Source organism: Leucoraja erinacea, chromosome 4 (genome assembly GCF_028641065.1).
Source record: "Leucoraja erinacea ecotype New England chromosome 4, Leri_hhj_1, whole genome shotgun sequence".
Lineage (NCBI taxonomy): Eukaryota > Metazoa > Chordata > Chondrichthyes > Rajiformes > Rajidae > Leucoraja > Leucoraja erinaceus.
Window position 1 is genome coordinate 82,419,422 of NC_073380.1, and position 18,273 is coordinate 82,437,694.

Sequence of the window (18,273 nt, forward strand, 5' to 3'; positions counted from 1 at the left end):
CTACCTTGCACCTCTCCATCTCCGTGCTCTCTCTCTCTCTCTCTCTCTCTCTCTCTCTCATAATCGACAGGCCTCAATCAGTACGGATTTGGCAACAAAACTTTGTCCTCACTGACTACCACCTCAAGGCTGTGTGTTCAGTCCCCTGTTCTACTCTCACTATACCCATGACAGTATTGCCAGATGAAGTCCAACACCATATTTACCACTGCTGTGACAAACAATGAGTCAGATTACAGGAGGGAGGTCAATAATTTAATTGAATGGCAGCAGAAAACAATCATATTTTCAATATTAGCAAGACCAAGGAGCCAATGGCTGATATCAAGAAGGGAAAACCAAGGATTCTTGAAGGTACACAAAATTGCTGGAGAAACTCAGCGGGTGCAGCAGCATCTATGGAGCGAAGGAAATAGGCAACGTTTCAGGCCGAAATGTTGCCTATTTCCTTCGCTCCATAGTTGCTGCTGCACCCACTGAGTTTCTCCAGCAATTTTGTGTACCTTCGATTTTCCAGCATCTGCAGTTCCTTCTTGAACACAAGGATTCTTGAACCTGTCTTCATTGACAGAATGGCAGTGGAGAGAGTCACAGTTTGAATTTTCTGGGCATGCATACTTCTGAAGATCTGTCCTTAGCCTAGCAGACTGGTGCAATCACAAATAAACCTCTCCAATTCCACTACCATTTTAGAGGTTTAAGGAGATTTGACATGTTGCTAAATATTCTATCGAACGATAGAAAGTATAATGACTGCATCACATCCTAGTTCAGTAACTGGAATGCCCCAGAATGAAGGAGGCTGCAGAAAGTGGTGGACATTACCTGGTCCATCATGGGTACTGATCTCCCCATCATCGAATGGATGATCAGGAAGCGCTGCCTCAAAAAGACAGATAATATCCAAGATCCAACCACCCTGGCCTAGCCCTTACCTCGCTGCTACTATCTGAAAGAGGGTACAAGAGCCCGGGTACCATGACAACCAGGTTCAAGAACAACTTCTTCCCAGAAACCATCAGAATTTTGAACCACGCGGCACAACTCTACCTCAGCAATGATCCACTATGGACCTTGTATCTGTTGCACCACCTACCTTGGCTTGTACTACAGGTATTATGGTTTGATGACCTACAATGATGATTAATTTAATGCATGACCAATCATCGTACATTCATTTATTGTGTTGTTGCAGCAAGTAATAATTGCATTGACACTCTTGATCCTCTTGATTCTCTGGACTTGTTTCAAACACTGAGAAGCCAGATCCCTGCCTGATGTGAGCAGCAGTGGCCTGGGGAACAGTTGCAGCAAGGACTCTCGTCGCGGAGGGGGCGAGCCCTCGCCGGGGGTCGCCGGAGGGGAGCGCTCCATTCGCTGGCCCGCAGGAGCCTGAAGCCGCGGTCTGCGGAGCTCCAGCTGGCGCAGCATCCGCAGCCTGGGATCCCTCGTTGGGGACCCCGGAGGAGAAGAGCTCCGACTGCCGGCCTGCGGCCAACTTCTACCGCGGGCACGGTGGGGACTTAGCATCCTGAGCGGGGCCCCTCGCCGGGGACCCCTGGAGAGGAGCTCCTACCGCCGGTCCTGCAGTCTGCGGTGCTTCTGGCTGCGGTGCGGCGGGGATTTTAGATATTCGACCGCCGGCCTGCAGCCTACACCAACTTGAAGCCGCGGTCTCCGGTGGGGAGGCACCGATTCAGGACTTATCTGGACTTACCTTGTCTACACATCTGGACGCCCGCAGTGGCGACTGCGGAAGGTTGAGGTCCCGACCACGGGGAAATGGAGGAGAACTGGCCAAATTTTGTGCCTTCCACCACAGTGATGAATGCTGTGGTGGTTGTTTGTGTTAAATTTTAATTGTGTTTTTGTCTGTTTTTTTTAAATTGTACCGCTGCTGGCAAATTCATTTCACTTGCACTTTAGGTGTAAGTGACGAATAAAACTGATTGATCGATTGATGGGAAGGTTAAGGTGGCAAGAAGCAGAGCAGACGCACCATGAGTGTTAGATAGGATGAGCTGCTGCCACAAGAGAGCGTTAGGCGAGGCGTCATGTACAGTCATGCGATGAAAGGTAACAGTGGAGTTACACACTACACCGGGGTAACCACTGCTCCAGTTTGCTGACTGCTGGCAATGTGCAGGGTCCAAGATCCGACTGTGAGGGAGCACTTTGTAACCAGCACCACCTGCAAAACATAGCAGTGTTTGTCAGCTAGACAGTCCACACCAACCCTCCCACAGTGCAGCACTCCCTCAGTACTGCCCCTCACATAACCCAGCGCTCCTTCAGTTCTGCCCCTGCCACAGTGTGGCACTCCACAGATTTGTTGCCCAATGTTTCAAACAGATGTGATACATTCAGGGAGACCCTTCCCCAGTTAGCAACTGGGATTTACTCTTCAAAGGGAGGGGTGAGGGATGGGGTTAAGGGGAAACTGGATGGACAGGAGGGGCGGGTACTTGGGGTGGATGGAGTGGGGCAGAAAAATGAGCTTGCTAGTCCCTGGTCCCCACTCAATTAGCTCTCCTTCCAACATCAGCAGCACAGGGACAGATAGAGTCATACAGTCAAACAGGCCCTTCCGCCCAATTACCCATGCTGACCAAGTTGCCCCATCTACAATAGTCCCTCCTGGTCCGAGAATACTGATGCTATTATAAAGAAAGCACATCAGCGCCTCTACTTCCTGAGAAGATTACGGAGAATCGGTATGTCAAGGAGGACTCTCTCTAACTTCTACAGGTGCACAGTAAAGATGCATCGTGGCTTGGTTCGGCAACTTGAGTGCCCAGGAGTGAAAAAGACTACAAAAAGTGATAAACACTGCCCAGTCCATCATCGGTTCTAACCTTCCTACCATTGAGGGGATCTATCGCAGTCGCTGCCTCAAAAAGGCTGGCAGCATCATCAAGGACCCACATCATCCTGGCCACACACTCATCTCCCCGCTACCTTCAGGTAGAAGGTACAGGAGCCTGAAGACTGCAACGTCCAGGTTCAGAAACAGCTTCTTTCCCACAGCTATTGAACTCAACTCAAACAAAACTATGAACATTAATAGCCCATTATCAGTTTACTTGCACTTTATCTGTTTTATTTATTCATGTATGTATATATTTATACAATGGTATATGGACACACTGATCTGTTCTGTATTCATGCCTTCTATATTCTGTTGTGCTGAAGCAAAGCAAGAATTTAATTGTCCTATATGGGACACATGACAATAAACTCTCTTGAATCTTGCCTGTATTTGGCCCATAACCCTCAAACCTTTCCGATTCAGAGGCCCCTGAAAATAAGGGAAGGGATTCCACGCCTGTTGGCCACATGCGTGGCAAGGGTGTGGGGTAAAATTGTGATTTGGGGAAACTGTATTGAATGTATGTATAGCCTCCGAGAATGTCGGATGGAGTTTTGTATGGATCATGTGCTGTATATATTTATTTCTCGAATAAAGTCTATATTGAAATGAAAAAAAAACAAAAACAATTTGTGTGCCCTGCAGTCTCCCACTCCCCCTCCAACTCATGTACCCTGGTCTCCTGTCTTCCACTTCACTGGATACCCAGTTCTCCCTTCCACGCCCAGCACTTCCTTACCTGCCAGGGATCCGTCCATATCCTCCAGTATCACCTGGTGTTCCCAGCCGAAATGGGCCTTGTTGGACGTGTTGTAGTAGCGGACTTGACTGAATCGCACGCTCCAACCTCCATCGAAATGGCCGGCCAGCCCTAGAGCCGCGCAGCCGGGCCGATCAAAATTCACCAGCTGGAGCCCCTGCACGGTCAGTCCCTGGTCCAGTGGCAGGACCAGGCCCCGCTCGGTGCAGGAGCCCGGGGGCAGACCCAGGCCGTCGGCGTGTCCCACCACCGTCAGGTTCCTGATCAGCGCTCCCCCGGCCTCGCCCCACCCGGACACAGCTCCCCGCTCGATGCGCTGGGCCTCGGCCCCGGACTTCTCGTTGCCGACCAGCAGGAAGTCGTGGAACTGGATGGCCCCTCCGTCCGTCCACTCGGCCCCCTTGCCGCAGCTCCAGGCGGTGAGAGAGCGGAAGGCGGCGGGCTCGGGTCGCCAGCCGTTCTCCTCCCTGGGCTGATAGTCCGGGTAGATCCAGAGGCCGTACCAGCCCAGGGAGTGGGCAGTGTTGTGGTGGAAGAGGCCGAGGGGCAGTCGGCGTGGGCTGAAGGCCCGTGTGTGCAAGGCCCCCTCGGGCCACTCCAGGAGCCGGTACCAGAAGCCGAAGTGGGTGCAGCCCGCGGCCGCGTTGTACCGCACGATGTTGCCGGGGTGGGTCAGCCAGAAGGCGGCAGGCCGGAGGTCGTCGTTCAGTAGACTGGTGCTCCGGCGAACCCGCACGGCCAGGTTGTGTTGCAGGACGTTGTTTCGCTCCACGCCGTCCTTCAGGAAGAAGGCTCCCCCCATGATATTGAAGGCCACGTTACCTTCCACCAGCAGCCGGTGCGTGCCCTGGATGGCGACGGCCCGGTTGAAGGTCCGGTGGATGGAGCACCCCCGCACGTACGATTGGAAGGACAGGTCACCCAGCAGATGCCAATGCAGCGGGTAGCGACCCAGTCGGAAGGCTTGCCCCGCATGATAGATCTGGGGAGGAGAGATTGGGAAGGGGTGGACATGGGCAAGGGGAGATAGAGGTGATAGAGGCGGGGGGAAATGGGGAGAGGAGATCGAAAGGCCGGGAGGGGTGGAGATGGGATAGAGGACGCGATATAGAGGGCTCGATTAGTCGAGATGGGGAAATAGAAGGGGCAGGGGAGGAGATACGGGGAGGGGGGGAGAAAGAGATAGGGTGGGTGAGGGGAGAGACAGTGAGAGGGAGGAGAGAGAGCGAAGAATCATAAAGCACGTTGAACGCATGAACAAGTGCCCTGGGACTGCATTCCTCTTGCAACGACACACTTTACTTTCAAAGGTACACAAAAAAAGCTGGAGAAACTCAGCGAGTGCAGCAGCATCTATGGAGCCAAGGAAATAGGCAACGTTTCGGGTGGAAACCTTTCTTCAGACTGATGGGGGTGGGGGGGCAGGGAGAAGAAAGGAAAAAGGAGGAGGAACTCTAAGGCTGAGGGATGGGAGGAGACAGCAGGAGGGCTGAGGAAGGGGAGGAGACAGCAAGGACTAACAAAATTGGGACAATTCGATGTTCATGCCCCCAGGATGCAGACTCCCCAAGCGGAATATGAGGTGCTGTTCCTCCAATTTCCAGTGTTGCTCGCTCTGGCCATGGAGGAGACCGAGGACAGAGAGGGCGGATACGGAGTGGGAGGGGGAGTTGAAGTGCTGAGCCACCGGGAGGTCACGTTGGTTAATGCGAACACAATAACCAACCTGACCTTGGGCTTTATCACGGAACTGCTATGCGGTTTAGGATGGATTGGATGGGCCGATGGTTGTGTGGGGCAAGGTTAGTACTAAGTGGGCCGGGGTAGGGCATTGGCATGAGGTTGGTGGTTGGGTCGGGGTGGGTTGAGGCCTGTTGGTGGTTGGGTGGGTGGGCGGTAGATTGGCGCTTGTGGTTGGTGGTAGGGTTGGCTGAGCGATGGGTTGTGGCATGTAGGATGGATGAAGGATTGGCGTGCCAGTGACATGTCAAGAGTTAGGGCATGTGGTGGGTTGGCAGGAGGAAGGTGGAGCATGGGGAGGTTAGGCGCGTGTGGTGGATGGGTCGGGAGAAGGTTGGGGTGTGTGGTTGGTGATGGATGGGTCGAGAGAAGAGATGGGATGTGTGGTGGGTGGAGGGAGGGAGGTGGATGGAAGTTGGCGCGGGGGCAGTGGGGACTTACCTCAACATATTCAATTCTGCCCACCACCATCCCACGGTCGGGTGTCGGAGAGTGGAACATGATGCAGCCTCCGTACTCGTCACTTCCCATTTCCTCACCCAGCCGTCCCTGGAAGCAGGTCTGGGTGGCAAACTCGCCTGCAGGGACAGGAGTTGCTGGCTAAGGAAGCGAAGCATCACTGGGAGCCCCCTCAGTTTCACACACGACCCTCTCCCCCGTCTGTGGATGTTCCTGGCATGGCCAGCGATGGTCGTCCATCCCCTCCCTGGTCACCATTGGGATGATGTGCTGCCACCCTGATGTGACCTTTGTGGGGGGAGTGCAGCACACCTGCTGTAGAAGAAGGTCTGGGATCTAGACCCAGGGACAATGGCTGTTGGGCCAGACAGTCCCAAGCCCTGAATGAGGGGGTGGGCTTGGAGTTGGTGAGGTCAGGGTGGGAAAGTCCGGTTTATAGAAACATAGAAAATAGGTGCAGGAGGAGGCAATTCGGCCCTTTGAGCCAGCACCACAATTCATTGTGATCATGGCTGATGGTCCCCAATCAATAACCCGTGCCTGCCTTCTCCCTATATCCCTTGACTCCACTAGCCCCTAGAGCTCTATCTAACTCTCTCTTAAATCCATCCAGTGATTTGGCCTCCACTGCCCTCTGTGGCAGGGAATTCCACAAATTCACAACTCTCTGGGTGAAAAAGTTTTTTCTCACCTCAGTCTTAAATGGCCTCCCCTTTATTCTAAGACTGTGGCCCTTGGCTCTGGACTCGCCCAACATTAGGAACATTTTTTCCTGCATCTAGCTTGTCCAGTCTTTTTATAATTTTATATGTTTCTATAAGATACCCCCTCGTCCTTCTAAACTCCAGTGGATACAAGCCAAGTCTTTTCAATCTTTCCTCATATGACATTCCCGCCATCCCAGGGATCAATCTCGTGAACCTACGCTGCACTGCCTCAATCACAAAGATGTCCTTCCTCAAATTAGGTGACTAAAACTGTACACAGTACTCCAGATGTGGTCTCACCTGAGCCCTATACAACTGCAAAAGAACCTCTTTTACCCCACGGGTGGGAAGGTCCGCTTGGGAACGGCCCACGAGAGGGATGTTGGGAGCAGGGACTGGATGAGGGAACTGATCTTCAGACGCACACAGTTGTCTGATGGTGCCCCGGGAGTGGCCACAGTGGGTGCGGGAGCGGCCGTGGGTCGTGCCCAACCTGCCCGTTGCCCTTCCCCTCCATCCCTGCCGTACCCGTGTCGAACTCTTCCGGGCAGCGTTCGATGATGTCGCTCCACTCTTCGTTAATGGCGCCCCGGACCACCACATTTCGACTCAGCAGCCCCACCTCCGCCCGAGCTTGCAGCGTTGCCCCGGACAGCGAGAGCACGGTGCCCAGGTGACGATACCGCAGCGGTTCCGTCAGGTTGAGCATCCTCCCGTCCGTTGACACGCCCTCGATCGTCCTCTGCTCACTCTCCCTCTGGCTGTGTCTACCCGTGGGAGGAAGGGATTACAAGTAGTAAACAGGCGCGGGGTTAACCCAGGTACCACAGTCCCACCTCAGCGACGTCGATGGGAGCCAGTATGTTCCTTGTACAGATGGATATACGGGAACAAAGCGTAATCGAGAGGCCAGGACTTAAACATTGGTTTCATGTCTTTCCAGTGGCCGAAAGGTCAACAAAGGGTAGGGAGAGAGGGTGTTTGTATCCAAGAACCACAGCACTAGATAAGGGCGATTGGTCCCGAGGGGAAGTACAACGGCGACATTACAAACAGTATCACAGCAAGCAGCCAGAAACTACAGAAATGAAGGCGATGGGCAAAGATGTCCAGCACGCCCTGAGCACGTTCCCGCGCAATTTTGATTGCAGATGCCTCATGATCGCCGAGAGGGTCCACAAGTGTCCTCGTTTTATTGTCGCATGTTAGCACTTGGTCAGTACTGCGCTTCCCAGGCCGCGGCGCCCCCCACCCCCACAGTCCTCCCCACGTCGTGGCGCTCCCTGCTGCCCTTCCCTTTTCAGACTGCGCTCCCCAGTCTGTTGAGATGAAGTGGCTGCAGTGGGACTGAATCGCAAGACTGGAGACGGTGATGCACCCCGGCCGCCCGTGAACGTGGCGCGGGTTAACGCAGCCAGCCAGCCAGCTGTGAAGGCACGACGTGCCTGGACCTACCTGCCTCCCGTTGATGCAATGACAATCTCATCCCCTGCCCTCCAGGTCACCGCTTGCTGCAATCTGATGCTGGAAGAACCTTCCTCCGCTGTCTCAGCCAGGTGAGTCCAGGTTACAGGAATGGGGAGACCTGAGTGATGAGATTGATAATCACAGTCCCTGTCAAAGCAAATCTAAAATCTACGCGTGCAAATAAACATTACTTCAGAGGGAGATGTGACAAACGTGTGGACTAGCTTAGATGGGGCATTTTGGGGGCATGGACGAGATGAATCGAAGAGCATGTTTCTGTGTTGTGTGACTATGATTGGCATCGATGCTCTTCGAGGAATGGACATGTGTTCTTCATGCCTGCATATTTATGTGGGCAGATCCAGTTGGAGTAATATGTTGGGCTTCTGCTCCTATGATATATGAGCTTGTGGAACAGATAAAGGGGGCAATGGGTGCAATCTATTTCGATTTTCAGTGAGCCTTTGATAAGATTTCACTCAACAACCAACAACGCAATGCTGGGCTCAAACTATCTCGTGTTTGTCTTGGATTGTATCCTTAATTTACAAGATTCAACTGCTTCAACTTCAGCGACTTTGCAAGAGGCACTGTACGCTAATGTTTCAGCACTGGTTCCCAGCTTCATGAGTCTACAGTACTTTGGAATGAATAACTGAGATGGTTGAATTAAAACAATAGAGAAACCCTGATGCACTCAAACTTGGCAAAGCTACCACATCTACACTGAGGGTGCATTCGGCTGATTCCTGTCAAGATCACCGGCCAGCTGCAGCTTTATTGACAGCAGAACAGAACGGCAACAATTCACACCTGAAGACACAACGTCGAGAGATTGCAGGGGTTGCATCCATGTTCATAAGAAAGGAGCACAATTAGGCCATTCGGCCTATCATGTCTACACTGTCGTTTAATCATGGCTGATCTACCTTTTCCTCTCAACCCTATTCTCTTGCCTTCTCCCCACAACCCTTGACACCCTTACTAATCAAGAATCTGTTAATCTCCGCCTTAAAAACACCCAATATCTTGTCATCCACTGCTGTCTGTAGGGGTTTACTGGCTCTCGGGCTATAACATGGAGCAATGTTCCTCTCTGTTCACCGGGTGCGATGCTGAGATGGAGGCGTGAAATATGTTTGGATATGAATCTCTGCATCTGCCACTTGATCGCCTCCTGCTTCCGTGAGTCACGCTCACGCGATGTGATTATCCTCATGTGAAAGGCCTCTCAATGTGTAATGAGGGTGAACGTGCAATTTGAGTGCAGGTTGGTGCTATTTGATAGCCGGTGTATGTTGAAAACTGCTGCGCACATGAAGCAATTGGAGGCTTACCATGGAGGTCCAACGTTCCCTCTCGAACTGCCAGCGTCTTGGATCCGTACAGGGGCAGCTCCTTGGAGCGCAGGTGACCGTGAAGGGTGATGATGGCCTTGTGGCTGAAGGGAGTGGAGTTGGTTCCCACCTAGCCCGGGAAAATTGTTAAATTACAAGATCTGCTCACAGCCCCTCTGCATCCATGTCACCACCTGCGGCTGATTCCCAGTCTCCGTGGGAAACATAGAAAATAGGTGCAGGAGTAGGCCATTCGGCCCTTCGAGCCTGCACCGTCATTTAATATGATCATGGCTGATCATCCAAGTCAGTATCCTGTACCTGCCTTCTCTCCATAACCCATGATCCCTTTAGCCACAAGGGCCACATCTAAATCCCTCTTAAATATAGCCAATGAACTGGCCTCAACTACCTTATGTGGCAGAGAATTCCACAGATTCACCACTCTCTGTGTGAAAAATGATTTTCTCATTTCGGTCCTAAAAGACTTCCCCCTTATCCTTAAACTGTGACCCCTTGTTCTGGACTACCCTAACATCGGGAATAATCTTCCTGCATCTAGCCTGTCCAACCCCTTAAGAATATTGTGTTCAAGAAAGAACTGCAGATGCTGGAAGATCAAAGGTACACAAAAATGCTGGAGAAACTCAGCGGGTGCAGCAGCATCTATGGAGCGAAGGAAATAGGTGACGTTTCGGACCGAAAAACCCTTCTTCAGACTGATGGGGGGGGGGGGGGGGGGGGGGGGGGGGGGGGGGGGGAAGGGGGAGGAAGGAAAAAGGGCCTTTTTCCCATAGATGCTGCTGCACCCGCTGAGTTTCTCCAGCATTTTTGTGTACCCTTAAGAATATTGTAAGTTTCTATAAGATCCCCCCTCCATCTTCTAAATTCTAGCGAGTACAGGCCGAGTCTATCCAGGCTTTCTTCACATGGGAGTCCTGACATGCCAGGAACTCGAATGGTTTGCTGACCCTCTGATGCCTCTTGATTTTTCTGGGAGCTGTTGCTCTCCGTCTCTCGGTAAATCGAGGACCCCAACGCTCCTCTGAGGCAGAGCAGAGTGCATCGGAAAGGCAACGTTACTACAGCCCCATCCGAGGTGGTCTCCAGTCTGCTTCCACAATCAGCAAAGCCTTTCATAATCATTCAATTTAAATCTGACTGCTCGTATTATCTGTCTAGCGGATGGCCGGACCAAAGTGCGAACTTCTTAGCATCCTGATTGGAAGAACTTATGCCCTTTCGGAGGAATTTGGAGCCACAACGGGACTCGTGGAGTTTTCCTTCACAGCGGTTGGGGCTTTCTTGGAATATCCCCACCTGAAACGTCCTCAACAGATACTGCCTGACTCACTGAGCTATTCCAGCATTTTGTGTTTTGATTACGATTCCTGTGTCTGGAGTTAAATCTCTTCGCATTTCAGTTTCCACGTACGGGTTCCCTGCACGCAGAAACCTGTGGGTCAGATTATCCCAGCCCCTGCCCCCGCTCCAACTTGCATGTTACCTGGAGTAGCCCGCCGTCTGTGATGAGAATATTTTCAGCCTGGAGTTCAATATCTGCCTCATCGAAGACGAGTGCTCCACCTGCACACACAAAAGATTCGGGGAGGTAGGTGATCGTTGTTCTGCTCCAGAGTCCCGCCATTCTGCCCGGCCACTGCCCGGCGGCTGAGGCGACATGGACGATGCAGGCAACGTTTAGAAAATGGACAGCGGCAGAGAATACCTTCTCGAAGGGCTGGGCTTTCTTCCAGCAGAGATCAGGCGAGAAGACAGCTGATAACCTGCATGTTCCCCCTTTGAGGAAGCTCCCACCAAGCTGATCATGAATCATTTCACCAGGAAACTGGAAACTGACCCAGGCCATCATGGACACGCTCTCACGGGGAGAAATTGGCTTTAAAGTGGGTTAAAGATAAAGTTGGATTATTACGACGGGTGAAGGATGGAGACAAACACTGGTGGACCAGAGGGGCAAATGGCCTGCTCCTCTCCTTGGGTAATCTCGAGCTGTGCGAGTCTATGGAATTGATGCGCTACAATGCTGAGAATTATATTCTGCACTCGGCATCTTGGTCTATGTGTTGTACTTGTATTATCCGATCTGAATGGATAGCATGCTAAACAAAGCGTCTCACTGTGCAGTAACTCGCTACATATAACAATAAAAACAATAAATCATACTGCATCCATGCACATACACGGAAGACTCAGTACAACACACACCACCAGTACAGTGGCGCAGCGGTAGAGTTGCTGCTTTACAGCGCCTGAGACCCGGGTTCGATCCTGACTACGGGTGCTATCTTTACGGAGTTTGTACATTCTCCCTATGACCGTGTGGGTTTTCTCAGAGCACTTCGATTTCCTCTCAAACTCCAAGATTACCGAAGCCAATTGCAGATTAATTGGCTTCGGTAAAAATTGTAATTTGTCCCCGGTGAGTAGGATAGTGTTAGTGTGCCGGGGTAATCGCTGATCGGCGCGGCGCGCGGCTCGGTGGGCCATAGAGTCTGTTTCCGTCATACTTCAGTCTAAGGTGAAGTCTAAGTCTTCGGGTGAAATGCGTGTGATCAAGGGGGTTTGCTTTGGGAATGATCGTTAAAATGTACAAGCAGCACAGGAGCTCGTCCACCTTAGATTTGGTGATTTTCTTTGGAGCTGTGTTTAGGGGCTCCCTGAATCCACAGAACTGTGACTGCCTTCGGTCCCAGTCCACCCTCCCCGCCTCCCTGAACCCCGTTGCAATTCACGCTGTGGCAACTAACGACACTGCTAGGGTCAGCCAGGCGGTAATCACCTTGAATGAGGAGCATCTTCAACACAGGGGTGCTTTGGTCCAGCAGTATGGTCTGTCCCTTGGTGATGACGACCAGTGAGCCTCTCTCAGGGGGAGACTGTCCTCCCCACGTGAACCGTGATGACCACACGTCCACGTAGTGGAAATCTGCAAAGTCCTACCGAAAGCAATGAACAATAGATGGTATACGGAAGCGACAACAGGACGAGGCCTTTCAAGTCAAGATTATTATGCAAAGGTAAAAGCGCAATGAAAAATCTCCTCGTCTGTTCTGCGATTTATTAAGATACGAGCTGATCTTCTACCGGAACAGAATTTGCCCTGATATTACCCACAGACGTCACCTCTTCCTCGTCAAACTCCGGTGAGCTTTTATGTTATACTACTGACTCCCAAAAAGACAAAATACTCATCTTCCTGAAGTCCAAAATTCAAATTTCTTGCACCGAATCAACGATGTACATTAGGGTCTAACCCTACCCCTTTATACCTCCCCAATCCTCCTCCACCCCCCCCCCCTCCCCCCTCGCTTAAGCCCAGACACCCACAGACTGCCGGTGTCTTTTAATGAACATGTGTTCCCTTACCAGTTTGGCGATGCCATTCCCCCCTACGTTAACCTTGACTTTGGTCTTCTGTGAAAGGGACTGTGCCCCAGTGGTGCACACAATGTAGGTGTCGTTCACAAACTGGATCTCACAGGCAGCTTCAGCTATAGTAACAGAAGTCTCATTTACGCTGAAAGCACAAATGTAAGCATTATTTTTGAGGGTTAGATGCTACAGCTGAGCAAGGCTGCTTCAGCCTGGGATAGCGGTAATGGCACCATGTACTTTATTTTCATCTCTTCATTTCTTGAGGTCAGGATATCACTGGCGAGGCCAGCATTTATTGCCCCATCCCAAATTACTCTTGAGAATTGCTGATAACTGTTCTCTGGTGCTTCAGATGAAGGTCACCCTGCATGTTATGGGAGAGGGAGTTCAGTAGCAATGACAAAAACAGTGATACATTTCCAATCTAGGACAGTGTCTTTCAAGAGGGGGAGCCGTGGGTGGTGGTGCTCCTGTGTGTGCGCTGCTCTTGTCCTAGCGTTGAGGTCATGGTTTTGAGGGTTCTGTGACAGTTCCCTGGGCGAATGCATTTGTACTGCAGTGCATTAGTGGACGGTACACAGTGCAGATACTGTATTCCAGTGGTGGAGGGAGGAAGTCTTCATGGTGATGGATGAAGTACTAAACAAGTAGCCTGATTGTTGTCCTCAGGCTGGCACGGTGGCGCAGCGGTAGAGCTGCTGCCTCACAGGGCCAGAGACCCGGAATCAATCCTGACCACGGGTGCTGTCTGTACGGAGTTTGCACGTTCTCCCCGTGACTTACGTGGGCTTTCTAACGGGCGCTCCGTTTGCCTCCCACACTCCAAAGACCTGCGGCTTTGTAGGTTAATTGGCTTCGGTAAATATTGTAAATTGTCCCCTAGTGTGTATGTGTAGGATAATGTTAATGTGTGGGGATCGCTGGATTCCGTGGCCGAAGGGCCTGTTTCCGCGCTGTGTCTGTGTCTCTAAATTGATTGACTGTTGGAGGCTGCGTACAATGGACATGTGGAGAGTTTTCCTTCACACGTCAGTTATGCCTTGTCCAAGAGATGCTTTGGGTATCACTCGCTGGAAGATACATGTCACTGGGCTGTTCTTGTGGACCCAATGTTGCATAGCTGGTTCAGTTGATTTTCTTGAGAATAGGACCCCTCTCCCCACTCCTGTCTCTTTATTGCAGAAGGTTCAACAGCCAGAGGTCCAGTGACCCCCTTCTCCTTCATGCAGCTTAATCCCCACATGGCATGACCAAGGTACTCATGGGCCGGGTGTAAATTCATGGGCCGGGTGTAAACCGGGTCTAAATTTTTCACAACACTGAAATGTAATCTGAGATTATTGGACTGCCCACATACATTATTTGGAGAGTGATATAGAGCTGGCGGCATAACTGATCTTGCTTGTCTCACGCCACTACAAGCTGGGCGAGAACTTGTGATAGATGTGTGGTTGGTTTGACCAACTGAGACCACTCGCGCTGGGGCACCAGGCATTAAAGTGGAAGTGTATGGTAGCAAGAAGCCAATGGGAACAGGCTCAAACAGGCTTCAACAAAATCCAGCATATAAGGTTTAGTGTGTTTAGGGTTAAAATTTACTTAAAATAAAATTGTTGCCCTTGAACATGTTTATTGTAAAGTCAAATATTTCCTGAATACAACAAACAAAATTGGAGCGTAAAATGATTTGCCGGATTGACAGATTTTTGCGAATGGCATCCAATTGGATTGTGTTCTTAACTCACCTGAAGCCAGTTCCCTTGATGGTCAGTTTGGTGCCTCCTGCCGTGCCGCCTCGTCTGGGCTTGATGCCGGTCACCACAGGGGTCAAAGCAGAAGCGTAGGTGAAAGCACTGGGCAGTTGGCTTAAAGCTTCACTGTTTGCGACAGTCACATTGCACTCCTGCTGAGGTCCAGTCCCTAGACAGACAGGTGTCACAGGGTCAGTCTGCATCAGCGATCTAACAAATAATCATCTCTCATCTCCAACTAAAAGTATCTTGTGACAGAAACAGTAAGATGAGGGCATTTGGGACCGAGGGCACTTGGGACTTCCCACTACCTGCTCCTGCTGTATGAAACTTGGGAGAATACAGAATAAAATGCCCCTTCACTCAGCGGTTGATGCGGTTTGAGGGACTGAGCAGCACTGATGTGTCCTCACCAGCAGTGGAACTGAGCCAGCACAGAGTGGCGACACCAACAAACAGCAATGCATATTCCTGCTGCACTCTCCACCTCAGATGCCTCAATGCACACTGTGCACTACAGTTCTGATGTAGGAAATAGCTGATATTGGCCTTGACGGAGGGATAAAATGTTCGATCAGACGATCTCACTCTCTCTCCAATGCAAATCAAAATGTTTTGGACAAGTGTAAACCCAGAACTTTAAACACAATACTTGGACTGGCATTCTGGTGTGGTGCTGTGTGCCACACTATGGGAGAGCAGCAGCAGATGGGGATTCAGATTCAGATTCACTGTTAATTGTAGGTCATGTACAGTACAGAGACAACGAAATGCATTTAGCATCTCCCTGGAAGAGCGACATAGCAAACGATTTGAATAAATAATAGAAGTGTCGGGGGGGGGGGGGGGGGGGGGGTTGTGATTGGCAGTCACCGAGGTACGTGTTGGAGGAACTTTGCACTGGGGGGAACTTGCATTGGGGGATCTTCGCACTGTGAGAAGGGCGATGACGAGGAAACGTTGCACCATGGAGAAGCTTGACTCGGGACATGCCCCACTATGAGAAGCGGGGAACTGAGGGTGTGCCGCACTGTGTTAGGTGCGGTTCTAAGGGAGTGTCACACCGTGGGAAGGGCAGTAGCGAAGGAAAGCAGGATAGTGGTGAGACTGAAGAAGGACTTAGACCGGAAACATCACCTATACCTTTTCCACAGAGATGCTGCCTGACCTGTTGAGTTAAGGGCCTGTCCCACTCAGGCAACATTTTAAGCGACAGCCTGAAAAGAGGTTGTCACGTCGTGATTGGGTCGTGGCACGTCGTAACGCGTGGTGATGCATGTAGTGTCCCCTGCCGCCCCAGGATTTTGGAATGTTCAAAATCCTCGCGCGACACCTGCGTGTTATCCTGTCGTGCGCCCTTTCGCATGATGACGTACAGGGTGGCGCCTATGCTAATTTATTGTGCATCATCGTGCGTCGCCATGCGTCAACGATGCATCGCTATGTTGCCCCAGATGACGCAACCCTGTCCTGGACGTACATTGACGTCGCTTGATGGCTGTGACGTCACAGGTGCTGTTCTATGCCAACCTATGGCGACACGTGCCTGTCCTATGGTGACGCATGGCGATGTGTGGAAATTGGTGATGCATGGTGACGCGGAGTGTCGTATCTTGACGCGGCTGTGTCATATTATTTGACGGTTTTCAGGCCACATCGGGCGTCAGTTGTGAGGGGGGAGAGGGTCGTAATGAGGGAGCAACGCACATCTGAATGGACAGTTCCCGGGGCACTATTCTGAACAGCAGGGCTGGCCTGGTATCTGAGCCGATTCTCTTCCCTCAATCAACACAATCAGAACAAAACACAACTGTTTTGCAACACCGCTCCACTGCTGCATGAATCAGCTGCGTCTATATTTATTGCTGTGTTTCCGACACACACAGTGACAACTCTTCCAAAACGTTTCCTTTGATGCGAGGTCTTTCGGCGGTCACTAAAAGAGCGGCAAGAGTATGCCCGGCTTCAGCTGTGCAGTTGCGTTATTGAGACTGGCAGATGGTAGTGGAGTCCAACGGTGACGGTACATGACACATGATCATGGTGCAAAATGATCCCTTTAATGCAGTTGAACCAGATTCATTGCCATGTGGAAGAGCCGGGTATGATACCCCCCTTCTGTTTATGCCAACCCTTTGTCCCACAACAGGAATCGCGGGCAATGCGGGTTCCCGGCTGTTTGGTGGCGAACGGTTGTTGGCCAGCAATGAGATGGAGCTACTTAGGAGATTGCGTATTTCTCATTGGCCACGTAAGGTAAAGCGCAGCATGGATAGGTGAGTTTGACAGTTGTCACAATGCTGGTTGGCTGGGGCAAAAGTTGGGCGGGTTATAATGGTTTAGATAGCAGAGGTCATGTGACCTTATTTTTACATTAAATGGGGCACGTCGGCAGGGCTTTTTATATCCCGCAGTATTTTTCTCGGCATGCACGTCCAAAGAGAATTGCGAATAAACCCACTTGAGATTAAGGGCTTAAACTTATTGAAAGAAAATTGGACTTGAGAAATCTCAAAATTCCTCCCCACCCCCCCCAGGTGCCCCAAAGAGAATTGCGAATCCCTCCCCCCTCCCCCCCACCCCTCCCCCCCCCCCCCCCCCCCCCCCCCCCCCCCCCCACCCCTCCCCACCACTCCCCACCACTCCCCTCCCCTCCCCTCCCCACCAGTAGCCGGAGTGCAGTCTGTGGTGGACTCCCCAGTCTAATGTAAACTGGGCCCAGCGGGTATCGGTAACGTGGCGCTACGGGTCCTCACCGTTATTCAGCGGCAGGTAGCAGCGGAGGCTGCTGGAGTTGGAGGTGGACGGCTCCACCTTGCATTCACCGTCGCATACGAACACCCGCGATCTCTCTCCATCGAATCCAGTGCCCCACACAGTCAGGAGCAGGCCACCGCCGAAGCTGCCTAAGAACCAAGAGTAGACGCATGGTTAAAATTAGGCTTCCGTGTCCAATCCGATAGATACTCGATGAAAGGGCAGTCTAGTGACGCGGCGGTAGAGTTGCTGCCAACAGCGCCAGAGACTGGCTACTGTCTGTACGAAGTTTGTACGTCCCTGTGACCACGTGGAGTTACTCCGGGTGCTCTGGTTTCCACCAATATCCCAAACACATGCTGTATCTCTAAACTAAACTAAACAAAACAAAACTATGAGAGACCCAAGTATACGCGAGCTAAAGCCTTTCCAGGTGACGGGGCAAGTTCAAGGACCTATGGAAGGATGCTTGATTTATAAATCAGGATAATTCGGGTTAACCTTCTGTTCGGGTTAATGTGCAAGGATGACCTGGATAAAACCTGCTTTAGGTGCACACAAAAACTGGAGTAATTCAACGGTTCGGTCAGCATCTAGATCTCTATCTACCAGCCTGACCCGCTGAATTACTCCAGATTTTTTGTGTCTTCGATTTAAACCCGCATCTGCAGTTCCTTCCTGCACTGCTTTAGTTATAATTTCGAGGATAGGAGCACAACAGTTGTAAACTTGTGAATTAGGGGTGTCAAAATAATTCCCCCGAGTGGCTCAGGAATGGAGGACACTGCTGGGTTTTTGCATCCGCAACTGGGGTTTAATCCTGGCCCAGGGCGTTGTCACCTCCAATGAGTTTAAACGTTCTCACGCGGAATATATGGTTTGCATTGACAAATTAGACAGGCCGTGGTTGTTTCGGATGGAGTTTAAAAGAGACATTTGCACATTGATTAAAACATTGAAGATCTTGTGGGTGGATTTAGACAGATGGTTTCATCTTGTGGGAGACTTTGGATCTGCATCAAAAGAT

At 51.3% G+C, this 18,273-nt stretch overlaps 1 protein-coding gene across 1 annotated transcript in view; it reads right to left on the reverse strand.

The window, feature by feature from the left end:
• The window catches only part of LOC129696063 (fibrocystin-L-like), a 168,801-nt gene that overhangs the window by 57,693 nt on the left and 92,835 nt on the right, over nt 1-18,273 (reverse strand). The window contains exons 42-53 of the mRNA XM_055633470.1: nt 17,246-17,395; nt 14,484-14,658; nt 12,730-12,880; nt 12,143-12,299; nt 10,847-10,926; nt 9,340-9,469; nt 7,991-8,120; nt 7,064-7,302; nt 5,811-5,947; nt 3,609-4,611; nt 1,929-2,191; nt 936-949 (exon numbers count right to left, since the gene is read on the reverse strand). Of these exons, the coding sequence (XP_055489445.1) occupies nt 936-949; nt 1,929-2,191; nt 3,609-4,611; nt 5,811-5,947; nt 7,064-7,302; nt 7,991-8,120; nt 9,340-9,469; nt 10,847-10,926; nt 12,143-12,299; nt 12,730-12,880; nt 14,484-14,658; nt 17,246-17,395 (2,629 nt within the window). The remainder of the gene's footprint in view (nt 1-935; nt 950-1,928; nt 2,192-3,608; nt 4,612-5,810; nt 5,948-7,063; nt 7,303-7,990; nt 8,121-9,339; nt 9,470-10,846; nt 10,927-12,142; nt 12,300-12,729; nt 12,881-14,483; nt 14,659-17,245; nt 17,396-18,273) is intronic.